The 24,188-nt window shown below is 41.4% G+C and overlaps 2 protein-coding genes across 2 annotated transcripts in view; one reads left to right on the top strand and one right to left on the bottom strand.

Annotated features, from left to right (window-relative positions):
- The window catches only part of LOC126263209 (protein disulfide-isomerase A3), a 45,716-nt gene extending 31,217 nt beyond the window's left edge, over positions 1–14,499 (top strand). The window contains exons 9-10 of the mRNA XM_049960275.1: positions 13,435–13,569; positions 13,667–14,499. Coding sequence (XP_049816232.1) covers positions 13,435–13,569; positions 13,667–13,771 — 240 coding nt within the window. The 3' untranslated portion in view covers positions 13,772–14,499. The remainder of the gene's footprint in view (positions 1–13,434; positions 13,570–13,666) is intronic.
- Positions 1–24,188, bottom strand: part of LOC126263570 (uncharacterized) — a 104,730-nt gene that overhangs the window by 40,412 nt on the left and 40,130 nt on the right. The gene's annotated exons all lie outside the window — the stretch shown is intronic.

Here is a 24,188-nt window from a genome sequence, read left to right as displayed (position 1 = left end):
GAACACTGGGGCCGCCACACATTTCAGTGTGGCTCATGGTAGTTACTTGGCCATTGATTTATCAATTTGCAGCCCAGGACTTCTCCCATCTATCCACCGGAGAGCACATGGCGACCTGTGTGGTAGTGACCTCTTCCCCATCTTCCTGTCACTGCCCTAGTGTCAGGCACATGGACACCTGCCCAGATGGGGTTTGAGCAATGTGGACTGGGGAACCTTCAGCTCTGCTGTCACTGCTGAATCTCCCCCACACGGTAACATCGATCTGATGGTTGAGCAGGTGACTAGCACAATTGTTTCTGTGGCAGAAAACATGATCCCTCACTCTTTAGGGTGCCCGAGGTGTAAGGCAATCTCTTGGTGGTCACCAGAAGTCGCTGAAGCAATTAAGGACTGTCAGTGAGCTCTACTGTGGCATAAGCGCACCCTTCTCTGAAGTACCCCATAGCCCTTAAACGGCTCCGTGCCTGTGTTCGCTACCTTATCAAACAACGGTAGGAGTGTTGGGAGAGATACATCTCCACCATTGGGTGCCACATGGCACCTTCCCAATATCTGGGCAAAGATCAAATGTCTTTTCGGGTACCAGGCCCCAACAGCTGTCCCCAGTGTTACCATAAATGGCGAGTTATGTACAGACACAAATGCGATTGCCGAGGGAGCACTTTGCCGAGCACCTCCGTTGGAGAATTACCCCCCCCCCCCCCCCTCGCCTTTCGAACACTCAAACGGCGGCTGAAAGGGAACATTCTCTCGTTCACTACATGCTGCAGTGAATCCTGTAACACCCCATTTACAGAGCGGGAGCTCCTCAGTGACCTTGCACATTGCCCTGACACAGCTCCTGGGCCTGATCGCACCTGCAGCCAGATAATTAAACATCTCTCATCTGACTAAAAGTGACATCTTCTTGTCATCTTCAACCGGATCTGCTGCGTTTAGGTCTATCCACTGTAATGGCGGTGGAGCACCATGATTTCCGGTGTTCAAACCTGGGAAAAACCTGCCTGATGCAGATAGCTATCGGCCCATCAGCCTCACCAACGTTCTTTGTAAGCTGCTGGAACGTGTGGAATGTTGGCAGTTGGGTTGGGTCCTGGAGTCACATGGCTTGCCGACTCCATATCTGGGTGGCTTCCGCCAGGGTCACTCTACCACTGATAATCTTGTGCCCATTGAGTCTTCCATCCGAACGGCCTTTTCCAGATGGAACACCTGATTGCTGTCTTTTTTTACTTACTTAAAGCATACAATACAACATGACTTGGCGACATCATATCCTTGCCACATTGTATGAGTGGGGCGTCCGGGGACCACTCCCGGTTTTTATCCAAAACTTCATGTCGCTCCATAGTTTGTGTGTCCAAGTTGGTGACTCACGCAGTTCCATCCATATCCAGGAGAATGGAGTCCTGCAGGGCTCTGTATTGAGTGTCTCTTTATTTTTAGTGGCCATTAACGGTCTAGCAGCAGCTGTCGGGCCCTCCCGTCTCACCTCTGTATGCAGACGACTTCTGCATTTCGTACTGCTGCTCCAGTACTGTTGTTGCTGAGCGGCGCCTCCAGGGAGCCATCCACAAGGCGCGGTCATGGGCTCTAGCCCACAACTTCGTTTTCAGCCACAAAGTCATGTGTCATTCACTTCTGTCAGCATTGTACCTTTCATCTGGAACCTGTACTTTACCCTAATGATGATCCACTCACTGTAGTGGAGACATACCATTTCCTAGGACTAGTTTTGACACTCTATTGACTTGGCTCCCTCATCTTCGTGAGCTTAAGCAGAAGTGCTGGCAGCACCTCAATTCCCTCTGTTGCCTGAGCAACACCAGTTGGGGTGCATATTGCTCTATGCTGGTGCAGCTCTACAGAGCCCTTGTCCAATCCTGAATTGACTGTGGGAGTGTGGCTTATGGTTCGGCAGCACCTTCAGCATTGCATTTACTTGACCCTGTGCACCACTGTGGGGTTCGATTAGTGACAGGAGCTTTTAGGGCGAGTCCGGTGACCAGTGTACTGGTGGAGGCTGGTGTCCCTCCATTGCAGATCAGATGTGCGCAACTGCTCGCCAGTTACGCAGCAGACATTCATAGTTCCTCTGAGCATCCAAATTACAGTCTCCTTTTCCCACCCGCGGCAGTCCATCTCTCGCATCAGCGGCCCATATTGGGGCTAAAGATTGCGTTTTGCATGCGCTCCCTTCTCTCTCATCTGGAGTCCTTCCCTTTACCACCTCTACTTGCGGTCCGTTCACGTACGCCTCCATGGTGTACGCCTCAGCCGCAGCTTCGTCTGCACCTTTCGCATGGCCCTAAGGACTCCGTTAACCCTGCTGCTCTCCGGTCATTTCCTCTAGATTCGTGACGTGTTCCGGGTCTCTGAACTGATTTACACAGACGGCTCAATGGCTGATGGTCATGTAGCCTTCAAATTTGTTCATGGAGGACATATTGAGCAGCACTCCTTGCCAGTTGGCTGCAGTGTCTTCACTGTAGAGCTGGCAGCCGTATCTCATGCTCTTGAGTACATCCACTCATGCCCTGGCGAGTAATTTCTCCTGTGTACTGACTCATTGAGCAGCCTACAAGCTATCGACCAGTGCTACACTTGCCATCCTCTGGTAGCGTCCATTCAGGAGTCCGTCTATGCCCTGGAACAGTCCCGCCATTCCATGGTGTTTGTGTGGACCCCAGAACACGTCGGAATACCCGGCAACGAACTTAACAGGCTGGCCAAATAGGCGACGTGGAAACTGCTTCTGGAGATAGGCATCCCCGAAGCTGACCTGCTTTCTCTTACACCACAGGGTTTTCTGGCTTTGGGAGATGTAATGGCATGACAGCACACACAACAAACTGCGTGTCATTAAGGAGACTATGAATGTTTGGAAGTCTTCCATTCAGGCCTCTCACAGGTAATCAGTTGTCCTTGCTGGCTCCGCATTGGCCATACGTGTTTAACACATGGTTACCTACTCCGTTACGAGAAACCACCTCAGTGTGACTGTGGCTCCCAAATGAGTCGTCAACCTCTTGCTTGACTGCTCACATTCTGCCACTCTGCGGCAGATTTTTAACTTAACCTGTACGCTGCCTTTGGTGTTGGGCGACAATGCCTCCACAGCAGCTTTAGTTTTACGTTTTATCCTTGAGTGGGTTTTATACTTCTATGTAGGTTTTAGTGCATGTTCTTTGTCCCCCTGTGTCCTCCACTCTAGTGCTTCTAGGGTGGAGGTTTTAATGTATTGCAGAGTGGCTGGCTTTCCTTTTTTATTCTCTTGGTTGGCCAGCCACTGTAATCTGCTTTCATGTTTTGCTCTCTTCTGTTTTTAGCATATCTCTGTTTTCTTGTCCTCTTTTGTTCCTTTTAGTCTTCGTTGCCTTCCCTTCATTCTTGTGGCTTTTCCTTTCTTTCTGTTTTGGTGTTGTGTGTTTCCTCTGGTTTACTCTCACACTTGTGGCATTGTTTTATTAGGAACAAGGGACGGATGACCTCGTAGTTTGGTCCCTTCTCCCGCCCCGCCTCCAAACCAACCAACCATACCGTTTGTCTGCCATGCGTGACCACCCATCCTATGCCTCCTCCTTTGATGATTCCTTTGATCATCAGTATGGGGCTCATCCTTCTCTGTTACATCCTGGAGTCCGCTTTCGGCACTTGCTACGGTGGCTTAACTTCACACTACCTGCACCTTTTCCAGTGGGTGTGAACCCTTCACCATCTTGCCTTTGTGAAGGGGCCCATGTTAACCTTGGCCTTCATTCACTTCCTAAGGACACTACTCCAGCCTCGTTCTATGGCCTTCAGTTTCTTGATCTTCAGATGGAACTTCACGATAGTACCTTTGTATACAATGATGGCTCTGGTACTGACAGTGGGGTTGGGTGTGCCTTCATCATTGGCACCTGTGTCTTTCGATGTTGTTTGCTTCCGGCACACTGATCAGTATTTACAGCTGAGCTCTTCACCTTGTATCAGGCGATGGAGTACAATGTGGCGACACAGCCTTTTTCAATTGTGTCCTCTGCCCAGACTCATTCAGTGCCCTTCAAAGTCTGTCCATTGTACACTTCCCATCCTTTAGTGCAGCAGGTCCAAGAAAACTGTCAGCTGCTCACTCTTGGTGGAGCCAGTCTCGTGTTCTGTGGGTTCATGGTCATGTCTGTCTGCCAGGAAACGAGGCTGTTACCAAGGCTGCAGTCCTCGTGCCTCAGCCCGTGACTACCTATGTGCCCTCCGATGATCTGTGTCGCTGTCTGTGAGGAGGTGGTGTCCCTTTGACATCGCCACTGATCCTAACTTCACGGGAATGAACTCTGGCTTATTAAGCCTCTCCCAGTGGCTTGGTTGACTCCTTTCTGTCTTCGTGTTCTATAGTTTTGATTTGGGTGCAGTTGTTTTTGTACCCTAAAGCAAAACAATAACAAGTTCCAGTTACATCTGCTGTTAAACATAGTACAAAATTCAGATAACCTTTATTAGACAGCGAAAAAGTCCCTGGAGAGTATTAGATTCCTGCTATGTACATAAATAAACCGTGAAAATGAAAGGGTGGGGGGCAAATCCCCTAAGTGACTTTTACTGCTTAAAAACTTATTTCCTGCTTTTACACCATTTTTGAAAAGTGTAAAACTGGGGTTCCACTGTAATCTATCACCTTGTTAGGACTTATTACTTGGGAGTTGAAGATTTTCATGCTTGTGTATTTCACACCGGAGACAAATTCTTCACATTACAAGGTAAATTTCATTCCCTTGTTATGATAAGGCACATTTGCTTCATTTGGAGAAGTATTGTGAATCATGAATATCATGATCAAAGAGATAGATTGTGGGGTTGTGATATACATTCTTGCTTGCATAAAAACGTTGACATTATCTTTTTTGTAGACACTGCACAGAATTGACTCTTTTTTCTTAATGGTATGACTTTTCAACCCCCCCCCCCCCCCCTCTCTGAGGTCCCCACGGATCTTTCGTGCATACATGTGTGGTGTACATGGGGCCCTAAGCTATTGCAGCCTTTCTTTTCTTCCAGGCTAAGTTTCTTTTCTCATATCCATTCCTTCCCTTCCTAGCTCCTGCCCCACATCACCCCAACCTATCAAGTGTTCCTCAGTGTTTGTTTTTGAAGACTTGAGCCATTCCTTTTCGGTTTTGGCTTGTGTTTCCGCTATCACTCCTTTTTTTCCCGTCCTCCTTGGGGGTTTGACCTTCATTTGTAAGTTCTGTTTCCATAGTTTTAGATATTTCTATTTGAGGAAGAACTCCCTCCCTAGTGTCTCTGGCAATGGGTTCCCCTTTGCCATTGAAGATTTGCTGGCAGGACTTGATCTCTGCCTCTTCAACACTGGAGACCCCCACGCATTTGAATGTGGCACACTGCACTTTCTTTGCCATTGATCTTTCTGTCTGCAGCTGTGGATTTCTCCCCTCCGTTCAGTGGGGAGTTCATGACGATTTGTGTGACCGTAATCATTTTCCGATCATCTTATCTTACCTTAAACGTCACTCGCTTGGATACCCTCCCCCACAGGTATGGGCAAAGATAAGGCTCATTTTTATCTGCTGACGTTCTGCAGGTGCCTCGGGAATTTCCTGAATTGTGTTATCCTCACAAGCCCGGACTCTGTTGCTGAGCATTGTGCTCAGCATTTCGCCCGGGCATCATCATTGGTGTACTATCCACCTGCATTCCATTCTCACACTTTCTGGAACGACTCCACTTTCTTTTGTTCCTCACTGCCTGTAGCCTTATAACACCCCGTTCAGTGAGTGGGAATTTGCCAGCATCTTTGCTCTCTGCTCCGATACTGCGCCTTGACTGGAGAGTGTGCACGACCGAATGCTTAACCATCTCTGCAGAGAGGGAACTCCCTTCCCAATGGCAAGAAAGCATCGTTTTAGTTTCATAACCAGGTAAACTGCCTCTTCAGATAGACAGCTATTGTTGGGTCAGTTTAATCAGTGTCCTCTGCGAGTTACTTGAACATGTGGTGAGTCAAAGGCTGTATTGGATCCTTGAATCCTGGGATCTTTTGGCTGCCGTGACCATTATGCTACACATAGTTTAGTCCACCTGGAGTCTGTTTTTGTGCATCATCAATTTCCTGCAGTCTTCTTTTATCTGCATAAAGCTTATGATACCACATAGCACAACTGCATCCTTACCTCCTTCATGTCCCACTTTCCAGGTACAAATTGGTCCCTCCTGTGGCAAATCCCATCAGCAGGAGAACGGGAGTTCCATAGAACTCTGTTTTGAGTGGCCCCTCTCTTTTTAGTGGCTATTGATGGTCTTGTGGTAGCTGTGGAGGCTACAGTGACCATTTTTGTTTGTCCACGATGGCCATTGTTGAATGCAGACTGCAGGAAGCAAATCGCCGAGCACAATCTGGGGCTGTCATTCGTGGCTTCCATTTCTTGGCTGCCAAGACCTGTTATGCATTTGTTACCGTACAGTCAATCCTTACCTGGATCTGCACCGTGATGACCAGTCCCTAAATGTGGAAGATTCTCATTGTTTCTTGGGACTTTCTTTAATGCTCGGTTAATATAGCTTCCCAATCTTCAGCTGAATCTGACATGCTGGTCTCGCCTCAGTGCTCTTCAACAAGTCAGCAATACCAACTAAGGTGCAGACTGCACTGTGATAGCAGCTCAACACAGCATTGGTCCAGCCTCATCTAGATTATGGGAGTGTTGCATATGGTTTAGCCTGGGCTTCCACATTACAGATGCTGGACCTGATGCACCATTGTGGGGTATGACTAGCAACTTGTGCCTTCCAGACTATCCTTAATCAACCTCCTAGCAGAGGCCAGTATTCCACTACTGAGAGTTCTGCACAAAAACAGTTGATCGCTTATGCATTAAGCATTTGCTGTTCCCTGGATCACCTAAACTACCATATCCTCTTTCCAGATACAAAGATCCAATATGTGGAACAGTGGCCCAGGCCTGGGGTTTCACTGCCATCTGCATCCAGTCTTTTTTCTGAACTTCAACTTTTCCCTATACCACTTCTTCTCTGAGGCCTGTCCAAAGCTCTGTCTTGATCTACCACAAGAACTGAAACACACTGCTCATTCTGAGATCCTCTGGTGTGAATTCTCCTCTCTCTAGGCAAGCTCCATGCTTGTGGGACACACTGGCTCAAAATGGTTCAAATGGCTCTGAGTGCTATGGAACTTAACAGCTATGGTCATCAGTCCCCTAGAACTTAGAACTACTTAAACCTAACTAACATAAGGACATCACACTACACCCAGTCATCACGAGGCAGAGAAAATCCCTGACCCCGCCGTGGGACACACTGGCTTTACTCATGTTCATGTGGAATGTTATGAACTCCACTCCTCTCTGGATGACAGTGTTTTCACTGTGGTATTGGTAGTCATCTGTCATGTTCTTGAGCATCTGTCTTCTGTCACTGGTGAGTCTTTCCTCATCTATAATAACTCTTTGAGAAGTTTGAGCTCTTGACTGATGTTATCCTGGCCATCCATTGATCCTGACTATCCAGGTTTCCCATTATGCCCATGAACAAGGTGGAGGTTATGGTAGTCTTTGTCTGGACCCCCAGGTCACATTGGGATCCCAGGGAATGTACTTGCTGGCAGTCTTCCCAAATCGGCTACCAGGAAACCACATCTTGAGGTCAGTTTTATGCTGTCAAGTTCTAAGGATCAAGAATACGGAGTGGCATTCTCTGATCTTGCTGCACAAACTACAGGCATAAAAGGAGGCCATGAATTTGTGGAGGTCCTCCATGTGGACCTTATGCAAGGTCTGTCATCTTTTGCTGGCTCCACATTGGCAATACTTGGCTGACTGGTGGTAATCTCCTGTCACAGGCACCTCTCCTGTCTTTCTTCCTCCCCCCCCCCTCCCCTCCTTTCTTGTTCCTTTCCTTTCTCCTCAGCCAGACTATGAATCCAATTATCTTTAAACCATGACTTCCCAAAATGCTTGACAGTAATAACACACTCCCATAATATGGCACAGCATGTGTGTGAAAGCTGACCATTTGCCTTAAATCAGCTTCTGCAGTCTTAACTGCAGACTTCACTTCAACTCGCATCAGGAAAGTGATTCAGTGATTAATTTGTAAAACCATTATAAATACGAATAACATGAACTCAAGAAAATAAAGTTTGAACATAGAGTGCACCACAATATGTGATAACCGTAGGAAAGGCATTGAAAACAGGCTACGTCGGACAAGAAGCTGACAAACAAAAAGCAAGATAAAGCTGCTTCTCACCAGTCCTTCAATGTGTGAACACACACCAACTTGGAAAAATGGGTAGTGAAAACCACTTTGTCCAGACTTTCAACCGAGTTATTTCTCAGAGAAAACTGCCCAACTGTTCCTGTAAATCAAAAACTCGCAATTTATCAACAAATCATTAGATGCCTCAGTAAGAAGACCTGTGGCCTTATAGTCAGTGTCCATGATGCAGTGGCTGTACCCATATGTGTTTCCGTGAACACCGTGTTACTTATGGTATAGAAAAAATTATAACTTAGCAACATCATTCTATAGAAAATATACAGAAAGAGGCATTGTTGCCATCTGTGTTAAGATCAATGTCACTTGTAGTACAACTGATTACACACAGTTTTTGTCTAGAACATCATTTGGAAGTGTGTGCCATAGAATCAGTTAGATAATTCTGTAGCACCACATTTCGAAATCTTCTATTCTCTGCTTGTCTACACAGTTTATCGTCCATGTTTCACTTCCATACATGGCTACACTCCATAAAAATACTATCAGAAAAGACTTCGTGACGCTTAAATCTATACTCAGTGTTTACAAATTTCTCTTCTTCAGAAATTCTTTCCTTGCTATTGCCAGTCTACATTTTATATCCTCTCTATTTCGACCATCATCAGTTATTTTGCTTCCCAAATAGCAAAACTCCTTCACTACTTTAAGTGTCTCATTTCCTAATCTAATTCCCTCAGCATCACCCGACTTAATTCGACTACATTCCATTATCCTCTTTTTGCTTTTGTTGATGTTCATCTTATACCCTCCTTTCAAGACTCTGTCCATTCCGTTCAACTGCTCTTCCAAGTCCTTTGCTGTCTGACAGAATTCAAATGTCATCGGCAAACCTCAAAGTTTTAATTTCTTCTCCATGGATTTTAATTCCTACTCTGAATTTTTCTTTTGTTTCCTTTACTGCTTGCTCAATATATAGATTGAATAACATTGGGGATAGGCTACAACCCTGTCTCATTTCCTTCCCAACCACTGCTTCCCTTTCATGCCCCTCAACTTGTACACTGCCATCTGGTTTCTGTACAAGTTGTAAATAGCCTATCGCTCCCTGTATTTTACCCCTGCCACCTTCAGAATTTGAAAGAGTATTCCAGTCAACATTGTCAAAAGCTTTCTCTAAGTCTACAAATGCTAGAAACGTAGGTTTGCCTTTCCTTAATCTATTTTCTAAGAGAAGTCGTAGGGTCAGTATTGCCTCATGTGTTCCAATATTTCTATGGAATCCAAACTGATCTCCCCCGAGGTCGGCTTCTACTAGTTTTTCCATTCGTATGTAAAGAATTCGCGTTAGTATTTTGCAGCTGTGACTTATTAAACGGATAGTTCGGTAATTTTCACATCTGTCAACACCCGCTTTCTTTGGGATTGGAATTATTATATTCTTCTTGAAATCTGAGGGTATTTCACCAGATAGCAGAGTTTTGTCAGGACTGGCTCTCCTAAGGCTGTCAGTAGTTCTAAGGGAATGTTGTCTACTCCCGGGGCCTTGTTTCGACTCGGGTCTTTCAGTGCTCTGTCACTCTTCATGCGGAATCATATCTCCCATTTCATCTTCATCTAAATCCTCTTCCATTTCTAAAATATTGTCCTCAAGAACATTGCCCTTGTATAGACCCTCTATATACTCCTTCCACCTTTCTGCTTTCCCTTCTTTGCTTAGAACTGGGTTTCCATCTGAGATCTTGATATTCGTGCAAGTGGTTCTCTTTTCTCCAAAGATCTCTTTAATTTCCTGTAGGCAGTATGTATCTAACCCCCTAGTGATATATGCCTCTACATCCTTACATTTGTCCTCTAGTCATCCCTGCTTAGCCATTTTGCACTTCCTGTAGATCTCATTTTTGAGACGTTTGTATTCCTTTCTGCCTACTTCATTTACTGCATTTTTGTATTTTTTCCTTTCATCAATTAAATTCAATATCTCCTCTGTTACTCAAGGATTTCTATTAGCCCTCGTCATTTTACCTACTTGATCCTCTGCTGCCTTCACTACTTCATCTCTCAAAGCTACCCATTCTTCTTCTTCTACTGTATTTCTTTCCCCCATTCTTGCCAATCATTCCCTAATGCTCTCCCTGAAACTCTCTACAGCCTCTGGTTCTGTCAGTTTATCCAAGTACCATCTCCTGAAATTCCCACCTCTTTGTAGTTTCTTCAGTTTTAATCTACAGTTCATAACCAATAGATGGTGGTCAGAGTCCACATCTCCCCTGGAAATGTCTTACAGCTTAAAACCTGGATCCTAAATCTGTCTTACCATTATATAATCTATCTGAAACCTGTCAGTATCTCCAGGCTTCTTCCATGTATACAACCTTCTTTTATGATTCTTGAACCAAGTGTTAGCTATGATTAAGTTGTGCTCTGTGCAAAATTCTACCAGGCAGCTTCCTCTTTCATTTCTTAGCCCCAATCCATATTCACCTACTACGTTTCCTTCTCTCCCTTTTCCTACTACCGAATTCCAGTCACCCATGACTATTAAATTTTCGTCTCCCTTCACTATCTGAATAATTTCTTTTGTCTCCTCATACATTTCATCAATCTCTTCATCTCTGGAGCTAGTCGGCATATAAACTTGTACTACTGTGGTAGGTGTGGGCTTCGTATCTATCTTTGCCACAATAATGTGTTCACTATGCTATTTATAGTAGCTTACCCGCATTCCTATTTTTTTATTCATTATTAAACCTACTCCTGTATTACCCCTACTTGATTTTGTATTTATAACCCTGTATTCACCTGACCAAAAGTCTTGTTCCTCCTGCCACTGAACTTCACTAATTCCCACTGTATCTAACTTTAACCTATCCATTTCCCTTTTTAAATTTTCTAACCTACCTGATTGATTAAGGGATCCGACAGTCCATGCTCCGATCCGTAGAACACCAGTTGTCTTGCTCCTGATAACAATAACTGGTGCAATATTGGGAGTAAAATTTAAGAATATGCACAGTACTGCAATTCACATGTTCTGTGGAGCAATTTAGCAGCACTTGTGCCATTAAATGTGTGAAGCACAGCATAAGCTAGAAAAGAATTTTGCTCTCTCCACACCTCTAAACATCCATGACTTTGTGACCTTATTGTCTTAGTTGATCTTCTTTTGACAAAGGCTATACTAAAACTTCCTATCTGTTAATGTTTTTGACCTGCATCAGATAAAACCTCAGCATAAATGTGTCTGTAAATCTGCCACTAATCAACGATATCCTAACCATCTATACACAAATTACTTTCACAACCTCTCACAGCAATATTTCTTTACTACACTACAGCACTGGCATTTATGCCAAGAGATTTGCATATGTATTTCTACTGCTGCTACAATCTTGTTAAATGTGAAAACTGTGTTTCTGTTGGGTAAATAAGCTTTTAACAAATGTCAGTTTATGTGTACATCACAACTGGACATTTCAAGTGATACATAGATGTAGGAAATGTACATGGAATATGTATTGGTGTACACTTGGATAAAAGCTTACTGATCCAGTGCAACTGTAGTTAGTCTTTGATCAATTTGTGTGATGTGTGCAGATGCATTACATTGTGAGAGACAAAGATTTTAAAAGTGCCACTTGAGTTGATACACAATGCATTGTAGATCGCTGTAGCATAATTTTACAGTTCTCCTGTCTCTTGCTTGAAGTGTTGGGAGTATACATGTGTACTATGAGCAGGAGGTACATGACAGTTACTATACATGCAATATAACTTTTAATTTGACATGAAGGTTACTAGATATGGTGCTATCAATAGATTAGCCATTTATACCTTTCTTATCCCTGTCCCGCCTTCCTTTGGCAAATCCTCACTTTCCAGCTAGGCTGTCCAAATAACACAGGCAGTAGATTTTTCAAAAGTTTCTTCTTCTGGGAGGGCAAATGACAATAAACAATAAATTTCATTAGTCAAGTGTTGTTTACTTACTCCACTGGGACAAATTACAAGCAACTTATTAAATTTTATTGTGGTTTTATGAGAAAGCATTGACAAATTGCAAAGTAGAGTTTCATTCAATGTTGTTTCTTGAAGTCTTCATATAGTCTTCAAGAAGTTTGAACAAGGCTTTAATTAGCCTTTTTGTTTACAGAAGACCATGAGCTAAAAGCACAGTGTATGACTACAGTGAAAACAGTGGATAACTTGTTGAAACTTTGAATCAGTGGTCTATCGGATGCTTTTATCAGACACCTGATTTTATTCATGGAAATACTGATCCAGTGTCATGTCGTGTAAAAGACTGAATGCTTAGGATGACTGTTAGAGCAGGAAATAAAGACAGAACTAAATTTGCTGATCAGAATTGTACATTGTTCAGGGTGAACTTTATTTTTAAAAGAAACAGTTCTGTAAAATATTTGAAATGTGAGAATTTAATCAGTGATAGCAAAAAGGACTCCTTCATTTATACAACAGTGGAAACACTGCTTTAGATTACCATTTGCCAGTAGGAATAGGAAACAACCAACAACTATGTAATCTGTGGATCAGTATGTAGTTTCACATCTTACGGGTTTTGAATGTGGTTGGACAATATTTTTTGAAGTGTTCATCACGTATTTAAGGTTCTAGCACAATCTTTGCAATTTCTATAGCCTCGGTGTACTGTTAATCATACCTGTTACAGAGCATGTTGAAGAATTGCAAGTTTTGGTAGGTGTTCCATAGAAAAGTTGAACTTGACAACCTTATGTTTTATTATGCAAATGAGGGTGCATTAATTTAAATATAAACTTTTTGAATGCTGTAGATGAAAACTGTCGTGATTACATCTGCCTTTAATAATGGTACTTCACCACACCAAAGTTTTGTTTTATAATATCCAAATAAGGTAATGAAGCTGTGAAAGCTATAAAACACGCATTTAATTTTCATACAGCTGTACAGTAATGTGAAGAAAGGAGATGTCAGATGTTGAAGTACGAGAAAATCTAGATCTTGTTAGAATAGTCTACCTGTATCTCACTGCCTCAGTTAATCATGGCAGTATAGGGAAGAGATTTCACAAAATTGATAAGTTGCTGTTTAAATTCAAAATTGTCAGTTTTTCATTTTCATTTCCTCAAAAAAATGAAAACATGTGGAACCTATATGACAATGTTTATCAGTAGGGGGCTTAAATCACAACTTTTTTTACAGATGAAAGGAGAGGATGTGGCTATAGTGAAAATGGATGCCTCAAACAATGATGTTCCAGAACCGTATGAAGTCCGTGGATTTCCAACGTTGTACTGGGCCAGCAAAGATGGCAAATCAAATCCTGTTCGCTATGATGTAGGTTAATTTCTCATAAATCGTGAAGTTCTTTTTACTATTTAAATGATGTCAGACTTAAGTAAGAAGTTACTAATTGGGTATCTTAATTATCCAGGGTGGCAGAGAGCTAGATGACTTCATCAAATATATAGCAAGACAAGCAACAAATGAACTGAAGGGCTGGGACCGCAAGGGGAAGACGAAGAAGCAAGAACTGTAGGGAGAAAATTGTTTTCAAGACTGTATTTGAAGCAATATGGTGGAACTTGAGAAACTGCCCAGATCAGAAGAGCCTTTGTACAAAGTTTGTACTAAAACTAAACTAAACTGAACTGTACATAGCTTGTACAAGTGTAGTTGTAACAGATTTGTATTTTCTGCATTTGATAAACCAATGGTTGTACTGTTAAAGATCTATTAAAATTCATCAGGATCCTTTGAATTTTGTCATGTGAGATGTCATGATGCTGAGATTTGGTTGTGTTTAGATGGGTGTGTGCTATTTTTATATTTATTGTATTGTTTGAAAATTTTAATCAGTGGATATGGGTGTTCTGGTATTGCATGAAATTAGAAAACTTTATCATTCCATGCGCCTTTCAATAAATTATATATATGCAGCTGAGAATGTCAGCTCTTGATCTGAATTATAAAAAGTATGTTGTACTATACCTGTGTGCTGCAACAAGTGTTCCATGAATGAAGAATTAGTTATTGTATACAAATGTTTTTCATTTATAGTCTTGGAGATACTAAGAACACAGATGATTTTAATGTTCCATGCTTACCTATACTATAGATTTTGTAAAACAGGTTAGAATAAGTTACACAAGATAGTGTAGGAAAACTTTCTAAGCTAGCATCTTTACAGTGGAGAATTCAAAAGTCTGATTATAATTAAAAATTTGTGCTGAACCTTTGTTTGAAAAGTAAAATGTTTTATAGAAATGTCTGGTCATACCATTATTTATCTTTCTTTCCTCTCTCCCCCTGTGGTTAACACACAGTGTGAGGAATAATGAATGTGACTGGTTACAGTAAGTAGTCCTTAAATTGATCTTCATTATGGTCAAATTTAACCGACAATGTTTGCATTTACAAAAATTAAAGTTGTCCACAAATCAGTTGACTCTGGGAACACGACACAGTTTTTGCACACAAGCTCTGTTCGTACTGCATGGGTGTATGTAGCTCTAAATTTTCACTGGTGTAGAGTACAAACTATATGTACAAGGGTGTCCTGATAAGTCCTTGGCTATATAAAGAAAAGGATGCTGTTCAGGTTTGACAAAATATTAAGTACCCAACATATTCCCCCTTCAGCTCAACAGGTATTTGGCGTCTATGTTCTGGCTTTTTTTCACCCATCTTAAAAAAGGTAGATCATACTGCAAGCTGCTCATCTGCAAACTTTGATTTCTCAGTAGTCTGAAATCTTCCCTTGATGGTTCTTCAGGTTTGGGAGGTCACATTATGTGAACGGGATGGATATTCAAATTTTTGCTGTGCTGACCATCTTGTGAGAAGGGGCATTCATTGTTTTCCATGAACCAAATTCCTGTTCTCTGCTTTCCTCAACATTTGGAGAGGTGTTGCTTCAGTTGTCAAGAAATTCAGTGTAGTTCTTCGCCATGGTGGTTTTACCATTTTGTAAGTAGGCAAAAAGTAGTGTTCCACCTTTATCTGAAAACAGGTGTGAGCAAATTGTCTGATCTTTGTGTTTTGAACTGCTTTGAACATGGAAAACCACTGTCTACACTCTGGATCATAAGTGTGTGTCCATCGTGAAAACATAATCTAAAAATTCCACTGAATCATAGTGAAATGGGACCAAAGTGGACTGTGAACCAAATACTAATTAATGATTTTTGTGTGCATATCTGTTTGGGTGAGTGCTTTTGATGTCCAAAATTTCACGAATAATGACCTAAATATTCTCACATATTCCGAGGGTTTCTGCTATCTTTTTGGCAGTTATCAGGATCAAGGAATGAACAATCCACTGTTTCTGGAAATGTGGCTTGACTTAGTCTTCCAGTACACTGTTTTATCTTCAGTGCTGAAATGCCCTGTTGTAAGTGCAGAAGCCCAATGCTTGATAGTAGAGCAGCAAGGGCAATTATTACCCATTGTGCCAGACATAAATTTCTTTAGCAATGTTCCGTTTTAAAAAAAGTTACTTAATCACAGCATGACTTTCACTGTCAGTTCAGTTTTCTTGCACCATGTTCACTTCAAACCTGTCAGAAAAATAAAAATCAATGTTACTGCTACACAGTTACTATCACATATAATGTACAGAACAAGGTTTAATGCCAAAATGTCAGGATAAAAAAAAAAACATCCATTTTGACTAGGAAAAGGCAATGACTTGATCAGCACACCCTTATACAGTTTGTGGGACAACTAAACGTTCTTACATTCTTTGGAGTAATAAAATGATGAAATAATATTTGATGGTCCTGCAGTAACACACAGCACGATATATTTTGTCATGGTGTGATATGGTAAATGTCTGGAAGTTTTTGAGCTGTTGTGGATCAAATGTTTTCAGTTAAGAACCCTTTTGGAAACACTTCTAAATACAGAGGGGTCCAAAGAAAAATTTATCCACTGTTTAAAAGGCCATAACTTGCAAACTAAGTGACGGAGTTGTCTAATTTTTGGTGAAAGTGTAGCTTATAAGTCCAACTTAAAGATGTCACTGTAGGTGTTTGAAATGGTCACCATTAACATCCACACACAAACGATGCCACTGAACTGCAGCACGAACTGCTACTGACTGCAACCTGTTCAGTTGGATATTTGCACATGAATGTACAATGGATTCTCAAAGATCATCAAATGTGCGTGGCTTTTTTGATAAACGATGTCCTTCAGTGTTCCCCATAGGTAAAAGTCCAGAGGAGTTAGGTCTGGGGAACTTGGTGGATACTACTCCACAGCACCTCTACAGCCTATCCATCTTTCTGGTAGATTTTCGTCGAGATACGCCATAACACTATTTTGGTAGTGTTCTGGGGCACCATCTTGTTGAAGGCAAACTCTTCCGTCTCCATACAAGTATCAGATGGCAGGTAAAATGGATGTCTGAAGCTTCTGAAGCTCATTGAATGTAAGACTTGCGCCAGCCACGTTTGCTCGAGTAACTGGGTGTGACTAAGAACAAAACACTGTCATCTTACAAAACAAAAACACAACACAACACAATACAATGCTTCTGTGGCGATTTCTGGAACTACAAACTATTACACTACCAAAGATGGGACAACTCCGTCAATTAGTTTGCCAGTTATGGACTTTTAAACAGTGGATACATTTTTTTTGGGATCCCTCTGTGTTTCAAAAAAATAAAACTAATACCTAAAGAAAATAAAACTGGTCAGGAATTTAAATGAGTGCTGTGTTAAAGAAAAAAAATTACCTAGGTTAAATGAAATTTCATTATAATAAAAAAACTGAGTGGAAGGTGAATGCAACAAAGGAAAGTAAATTGGCTGACCTGAGTAATAGATTTATTAACCAACTAACTTGCTGTGTGTGGGGGAAAAAAAAAAACTGAAAAACTTAACTGTGTGGTACCAAAAGTGAGACATTAAGAAACAATGGAGTGATGTAGTTTATACAATTTCTAGTACAGGTGAGTTTAAAATGGGTTGAAGTGAGGGTCCTTCCTCATTGACAATGATAAAAGTAGTCCAGTTAACGCAGACCAATTATTCTCCAACCCCCCCCCCCCCCCCCTCCAAAATGCTCGAAGACTAGAGCAGTGGCTGTCGAACTGCAGCCCAAGTCAAGTGTTCGTATGGTGTGGGGGTCTCATCTGTATTTTATAATAATATGCTTCTAGCCACTAAGAGCAGAATCGAAAAAAGTCAAAGTTAAGAGCTTCTTAAGAGTATTTTTCTTGCTGGATAACAAACAAAAAAATACTTGAGGCAATAATATTTTAAGATGTGCTGTCAATTGACGAATTCGTAGAAGTGAGAGGAGGGAATAGTGTCTCTTACATTGTTAACAACTCATGTGAGCAGAATCAGCACCAATCAGCTGCTACGTTATAAATGTCCAATGGAAGTTACATGGGAATGCGCATTATAGAGACAGTCATCAATAAATGTGGTACATAATGAGATTTTCACTCTTCAGCGGAGTGTGCGCTGATATGAAACTTCCTGGCAGATTAAAACTGTGTGCCGGACCGAGTCTCGAACTCGGGACCTTTGCCTTTCGTGGACAAGTGCTCTACCAACTGAGCTGCCCAAGCACGACTCACGCCCCGTCCTCACAGCATTACTTCTGCCAGTACCTCGTCTCCTGCTTGGGCAGCTCAGATGGTAGAGCACTTGCCCGCGAAAGGCAAAGGTCCCAAGTTCGAGTTTCGGTCCGGCACACAGTTTTAATCTGCTCTAACATTGTAAGAACATATTTTTTACCTGCTTGGATTCTATTAAAAGGTCTCATGACATCTAACCCTAACAAAGAGAATGGTCTGTCAGCTTTTGGTAGTCATTGTAACTAAATTTTCAGATGACTCAAATCTGCTTGTTGTGCATATGGGATACAATTCATTACATATTTTTCTGCATCACTCAAGACACATTTACCACCAAAATCTTTCAGTTACATGCCTATCAGCTGCCTGTTTTCCTCTGAGGCTCGATAATGTGTGTTCATGCATTTGATGTAATACAGCAGTCACAGTGTTGCAGCAGGTAAAATTTGAGGTCTGCACTTTGTAGACCGGTGTAGCAAGCCTTCTTCCATTTCAAACTGAGGCTGCGCTCGAAACAATTTACATTCACTGTCAGTTGCTTGTGCCTTTATCCACGCTGTCTGACTTCCACCTACTACTTGCAAAGCTGCTATCTTTCTGCTTGGGACATCAGCATTTGTGTGTTTGACTCCAGGCTTACGAATTACCGTATAATCAAGCTCACTTAATTTTAATTCCCACCTTGCTAATTGACTTGGTGGATTTTTTAACCCTAATAACCAGTCTGAAGATGCATGGTCTGTAACTTCTTTGAATTTGTGACTGTAAAAGTAGCAATGAAAGTAAGAGATTCCATATATTAACTGCTAACACTTCTTTTTCAGTTGTTGAGTAATTAGTTTCAGCCTTATTCAATTGTCTGGAGGCATGTGCCACTGGACATTCTTTTCCATCAACATTCTGACTTAAGGCACAGCTTAAAGCATTTTTGGATGCATCACACACAAGTATGAACTCCTGTTCAACGTCAGGGAATATTAACACAGGATTTGACATTAATATTTGCTTGAGTTTCTCAAGCACTTCTTGGCATTTGATGGCCACTAAAACTAACACCGTTTTGTAGCTGTTGGGAATGCAGGAGGATGGCGTAGGTTATCTTCAATCAGAAAGATTCCCAACAATTAGTAATAAAATTATATTTATTAAATATGAAGAAATACTCAACTTAGATGATGTTTCTTCTTGTGAAATGTCCAGCACAATTAGATGTTTGAAATTATTACAAGTTTAAATTCATGCCACTGTAATTCTGAGTGATGCCTATGTAGAGCTCAGAGCTCGCCTATGATGCCTGAGTCTTGGAGACAACGGATGAACACTGCAGCTTGCAGCCTCACTGGTACCTGGAGACTGTACACAACTCAGTGCACTGAAGAGAACTGTCTGCTGTAGCTCAGCGCTCTGGTACTTAACAAGGTATTGATCAATTGCTATCCACACGTGTCGCTCATGGGTGGGCAGCTGCAGCCCATGGTGGACCTTGGTATAGTTCATACTGCCGATCCATATAACTGCGGCACTACAAGTGTTTCAAGTGCAACTTATTGATTTTGGTGCGGTACTCTCTGGAGTCGTGAGTAACATCACCACAGTAGCAACTTAGTTCATGGATGTGCAATTTCAGCAAACCCCTTCATGGATTGGCAATAATAATTGCATAACACAATGAACGAGTGTAACCATTTATTAGCTTATGGTGTTGCTACATAACATACAGCAGAAGTAAATCAAGGATACATCCTCACTGTGTCTTGATTGATAATGTGCTAAAGATAAGTTACTTGTGTGTGAGCAAAATGGCATTTCTCCACACTTAGTGTAAGGTGCACTGCAATCAATCTACTAAACACTTCATCCAGGCATTTAACATGATCTTCTGCAGTTTTTGAATAGACAACTATATTGTCAAGATATACCATACAGATTTTTGGTTTTAATCCACAAAGTACACCATCTAATGGTCACTGGAAAATAGCTGGAGCATTTTTCAATCCAAATGGCATTCTTCGATATTGGTAATGACCTGAATTTGCTGTCAAAGAGTTTTGGGTCTGTCTCCATAAAGCATTTCTAGTTGGTAATAACCACTTCTAAGATCAGTTGCTGAGGCATATCTACATTTCCCTAGGTTGTCTAATGTATCCATTATGTTTAGTATTGGATATGCATCCGTTGTGGTTTGTGCATTTAAGTAATCATAGTCACAGCAAAATTGACATTTTCTGGTACTGCCAACTGATTTTTTGGGTACCAGGCCAATATTTGCTGACCAAGGGCTATCACTATGCTCGATAATATCCTCACGCAATTGCTGATCTATAAGCTCTGCCTGTAGGTGTTTTGCATAAACTGGTGGATTATCACCTGTTCGTATGCAGAGTTGTGTGATAGGTGTTGTTGGTAGTGGACCATCTGAATTGAACAATACTAAATATTCTAACAACAAAGCTTCCATGGGTTCTCACTCACTATCTTCCAAGTGGCAAACCTTGTCACATAGTACAGATGCATTGATGATTTGTTTGATACTGTTATCACAGTGTGACCCTTTGGTATCCTGATCTTTGAATATCTTTAGACTTGCTAAAAATAATCTTTTGAGAGAGATTCACTTCATCTGTCCTGAAGTTATCTAAGCTTACCAGAATCATAAGCTCCCCATTAATGTTGGTTATGGATACAGTGCTTCTTCATATAAAACACTGCATTTCATCTAATGCTTCATTGTTCTGCAGTGGCTCAATCACACACAATCTCTGCTGTGGCACATCAGCATCTACAGATATCCAAACCAACTTCTTTATACCAGCAGGTACTTTGTCATGTGTAATCATCTTTAATGGACATATACTCATTTCAGCTGGTGACACCTTAGCAACTGGCATACCTTGCAACATTAAAATATTTACAGCTGTTGGACCCATTGGAAACAAGTTTCCGCCAAGGCCAAGCATGTGCTGTGAAAGATTAATTTTTGCATTATGCCTATACAGGAAATCAAGTCCATGAATCACAAAATACCCTCATCTCACAGTTCACAACACTTCCATATGCTCATGAAACTCTATAGTTCCAATCATAAAAATGAGCTACATTGTCTCCAGTGATACTAATTGACTGTTTTGCACTCCATACAATTTATACCTTGGAGTCCCTAGTCTTCTCCTGCCCACAAGGTCTAGACTAATAATAGATACATGTGCACCTGTATCAACTAGAAATTTACATTCTCTACCATTTACAAAGTCCATCAAACAACAATTCATCTCTTTCTTAGTGTCTGCAGTACTCTGACTTACCATGAATGTTTTCTGACAGACAAAATACCCCCATTTATGTTTAATATTTTCTGTTGATTATTTCCTTTACTTTGCATCTTATTCCCACACTTGTTTGCCTTGTGACTAAAATGCTCACATCTTCAACATTGTGGTTGATTGCATTGCACCTTCAAATGCCCTTTCTTCCCACAATGATAACAATTCTTTTCAGAATCCAAAAGTCGCTTATCAGTGCATACCCATATAGCAATATGTATCTTCTGCAGATTCATGGCAGTATGCAGTGCTGCAGCCAAATCCACTGGATTTTCCATTTGGACTATTCATGAAAACTCTTCAGGAATTCCTTGCAAAAACACAGCAAGTGATCTGTTTATCTGAGTCCCTGAGTATGATGTGATCTGCATTAGGATTTCCCATGAACTCATCTGTATTTGCATTTACTTTATGGATTCTGTATGAAAAAAATCTCTACAGTCTCATTTGCATCCTGCATCAAACATTCAACTTTTCCCTATAAAACCTGGCACTATTTTGCTTATGGTATCTCTGACACAAACTTTCCATTAACTGCTCAGTGTCTCATGACACGTCACATATGTACTGACTTCACACAGAAGGCATAACTGGCAATCTGCAGAGTAATTTCATCTGGCTGCAGCCAATAAATCATTAATGAATACTTTGACACCCTCTGATGTTTTGGCAGAGAAGGGTGTGATGATGTTAGATACTGAAGAATCTACTGAAAAGTGGGGCATTACTACTGGTGACTTAAATTCAATTGAACCCAGCTGTGAATTTCGTTTGGCCCACAAAGATTCTTATTGTTGCACCAATTCCTCATGGCATAACTTCTATTGGGCATTTTCCTCTAACGGTTGTGACACTTGATCTGTTAAAGTGGCTATACTACACTGAAGAGCCAAAGAAACTGGTACACCTGCCTAATATCGTGCAGGACCCCGCAAGCATACAGAAGTGCCACAACACGACATGGCATGGACTCAACTAATGTCTTAAGTAGTGCTGGAGGGAATTGACACCACAAATACTGCAAGGCTGTTCATAAATCCGTGAGAGTATGAGAGGGTGGAGATCTCTTCTGAACAGCACATTGCAAGGCATCCCAAGTATGCTCAATAATGTTCATGTTTGGGAAGTTTGGTGGCCAGCAGAAGTGTTTAAACTCAGAAGTGTGTTCCTGGAGCCACTCTGTAGGAATTTCGGCCATGTAGGGTGTCTCACAGTCCTGCTGTAATTGTCCAAGTCTGTCAGAATGCACAATGGATATGAATGGATGCAGGTGATCAGACAGGATGCTTACGTATGTGTCACTTGTCAAAGTTGTATCTAGACATAGCAGGGCTCCCATATCACTGCAACTGCACATGCACCACACCACTACAGAACCTCCACCAGTTTCAACAGTTCCCTGCTGACATGCAGGGTCCATGGATTCTTGAGATTGTCTCCATACCTGTACACATCCATCTGCTCAACACAATTTGAAATGAGACTCGTCCAACCAGCAACATGTTCCCAGTCATCAACAGTCCAATGTCAGTGTTGACAAGCCCAAGTGAGGTGTAAAGCTTTGTGTTGTTCAGTCATGAAGGATACATGAGTGGGCCTTCGGCTCCGATAGCCCATATCGATGGTGTTTTATTGAATGGTTCGCACACTGACACTTGTTGATGGCCCAGCACTGAAAGCTGCAGCAGTATACTGAAGGGTTGCACTTCTGTCACGTTGAACGATTCCTTTCAGTTGTCATTGGTCCTGTTCTTGCAGGATCTTTTTCCGGCCACAGCGATGAAGGAGATTTGATGTTTTACTGGATTCCTGACATTCACAGTACACTCATGAAATGGTTGTATGGGAAAATCCACACTTCATCGCTACCACACAGATGCTGTGCCCCATTGCTCATGCGCAGACTATAACAGTATGTTAAAACTCACTTAAATCTTGATAACTTGCCATTGTAGCAGCAGTAACCAATCGAACAACTGCACAAGACACTTGACGTCTTATATAGACATTGTCAGCTGCAGCACCATATTCTGCCTGTTTACATATCTCTGTATTTGAATATGCATGCATATACCAGTTTCTTTGGTGCTTCAGTGTATTACTAGTAGTAACTGACCTTGTGCCTAGCATATTTGTGTAATTTACCACTCTCTTATATGTATACCAATATTAGCTTCACAAACACGAGACTTAGTTACTTCTTTTGCCTGATGATCACCCAGCAATACTCAGTATGCTCCTGTGCTGCATGACCATAATGTGTACAGCTATAAAAAGTTACTGGTACAAACTTAGTGCATGGTTCACTATGACCTGTTAAATTACAAATAGCACATCTCACTGGTACCAAATACATTTCTTTACAATTGCCTCTGAAGCCTGATAAAGCAACTGGCTCCATTGCTTTTAAAAAAGATACTTTTGATATAACACATTCATCAATAATCTTACATTCTGCCATATCACAAAGAAAGAAAAATTTTTTTGATCAATATTTGAATAAAAGTTTGAAGATAACAAATATAGTAATTTTGCCTGTATAGCTATCAGCTATAAACACCAACTGAATTTGTGTTTAAGCCATTGCTGATCATGTAAGATCACTTAATTGATTTTAGGTAAAATAAAGGAAGGGCAACCCCTCACCTATTGAGGACTGATGAGTAGCACATAGATACATGTAAAAGAAAACAGTGTTCACACTAGCTTTCAGCTCTTGCTCTTTTTTGAGCAAAAGTACACACATTCACACCCAAAACCCACAGACACCCAAATGCATACTTCCACACCCATGGCAAGACAGATCATTAATTGATATTCAGTCTTGCCATGGCCTTGGGAGGGTATGTCTGAGTGATTGTGCGTGTGAATGTGTGTACTTTTGTTCAAAAAAGAGTGAGAGCTTGTAAGTTTGAGTGAGTATCTGGCCATGTGTCACACATCAATCTGCTATGGATGAGTGGTTGCCTTTCTCTTATTTCATCTACTGTTGCATCCAGGAATTTCCATTATTATTTTGCTTGGCTGTTAATTATATTCTT

This window comes from Schistocerca nitens, chromosome 6 (assembly GCF_023898315.1).
Source record: "Schistocerca nitens isolate TAMUIC-IGC-003100 chromosome 6, iqSchNite1.1, whole genome shotgun sequence".
NCBI lineage: Eukaryota > Metazoa > Arthropoda > Insecta > Orthoptera > Acrididae > Schistocerca > Schistocerca nitens.
The sequence above is the reverse complement of the archived record's forward strand: the minus strand, read 5'-3'. Positions and strand labels throughout refer to the sequence as shown.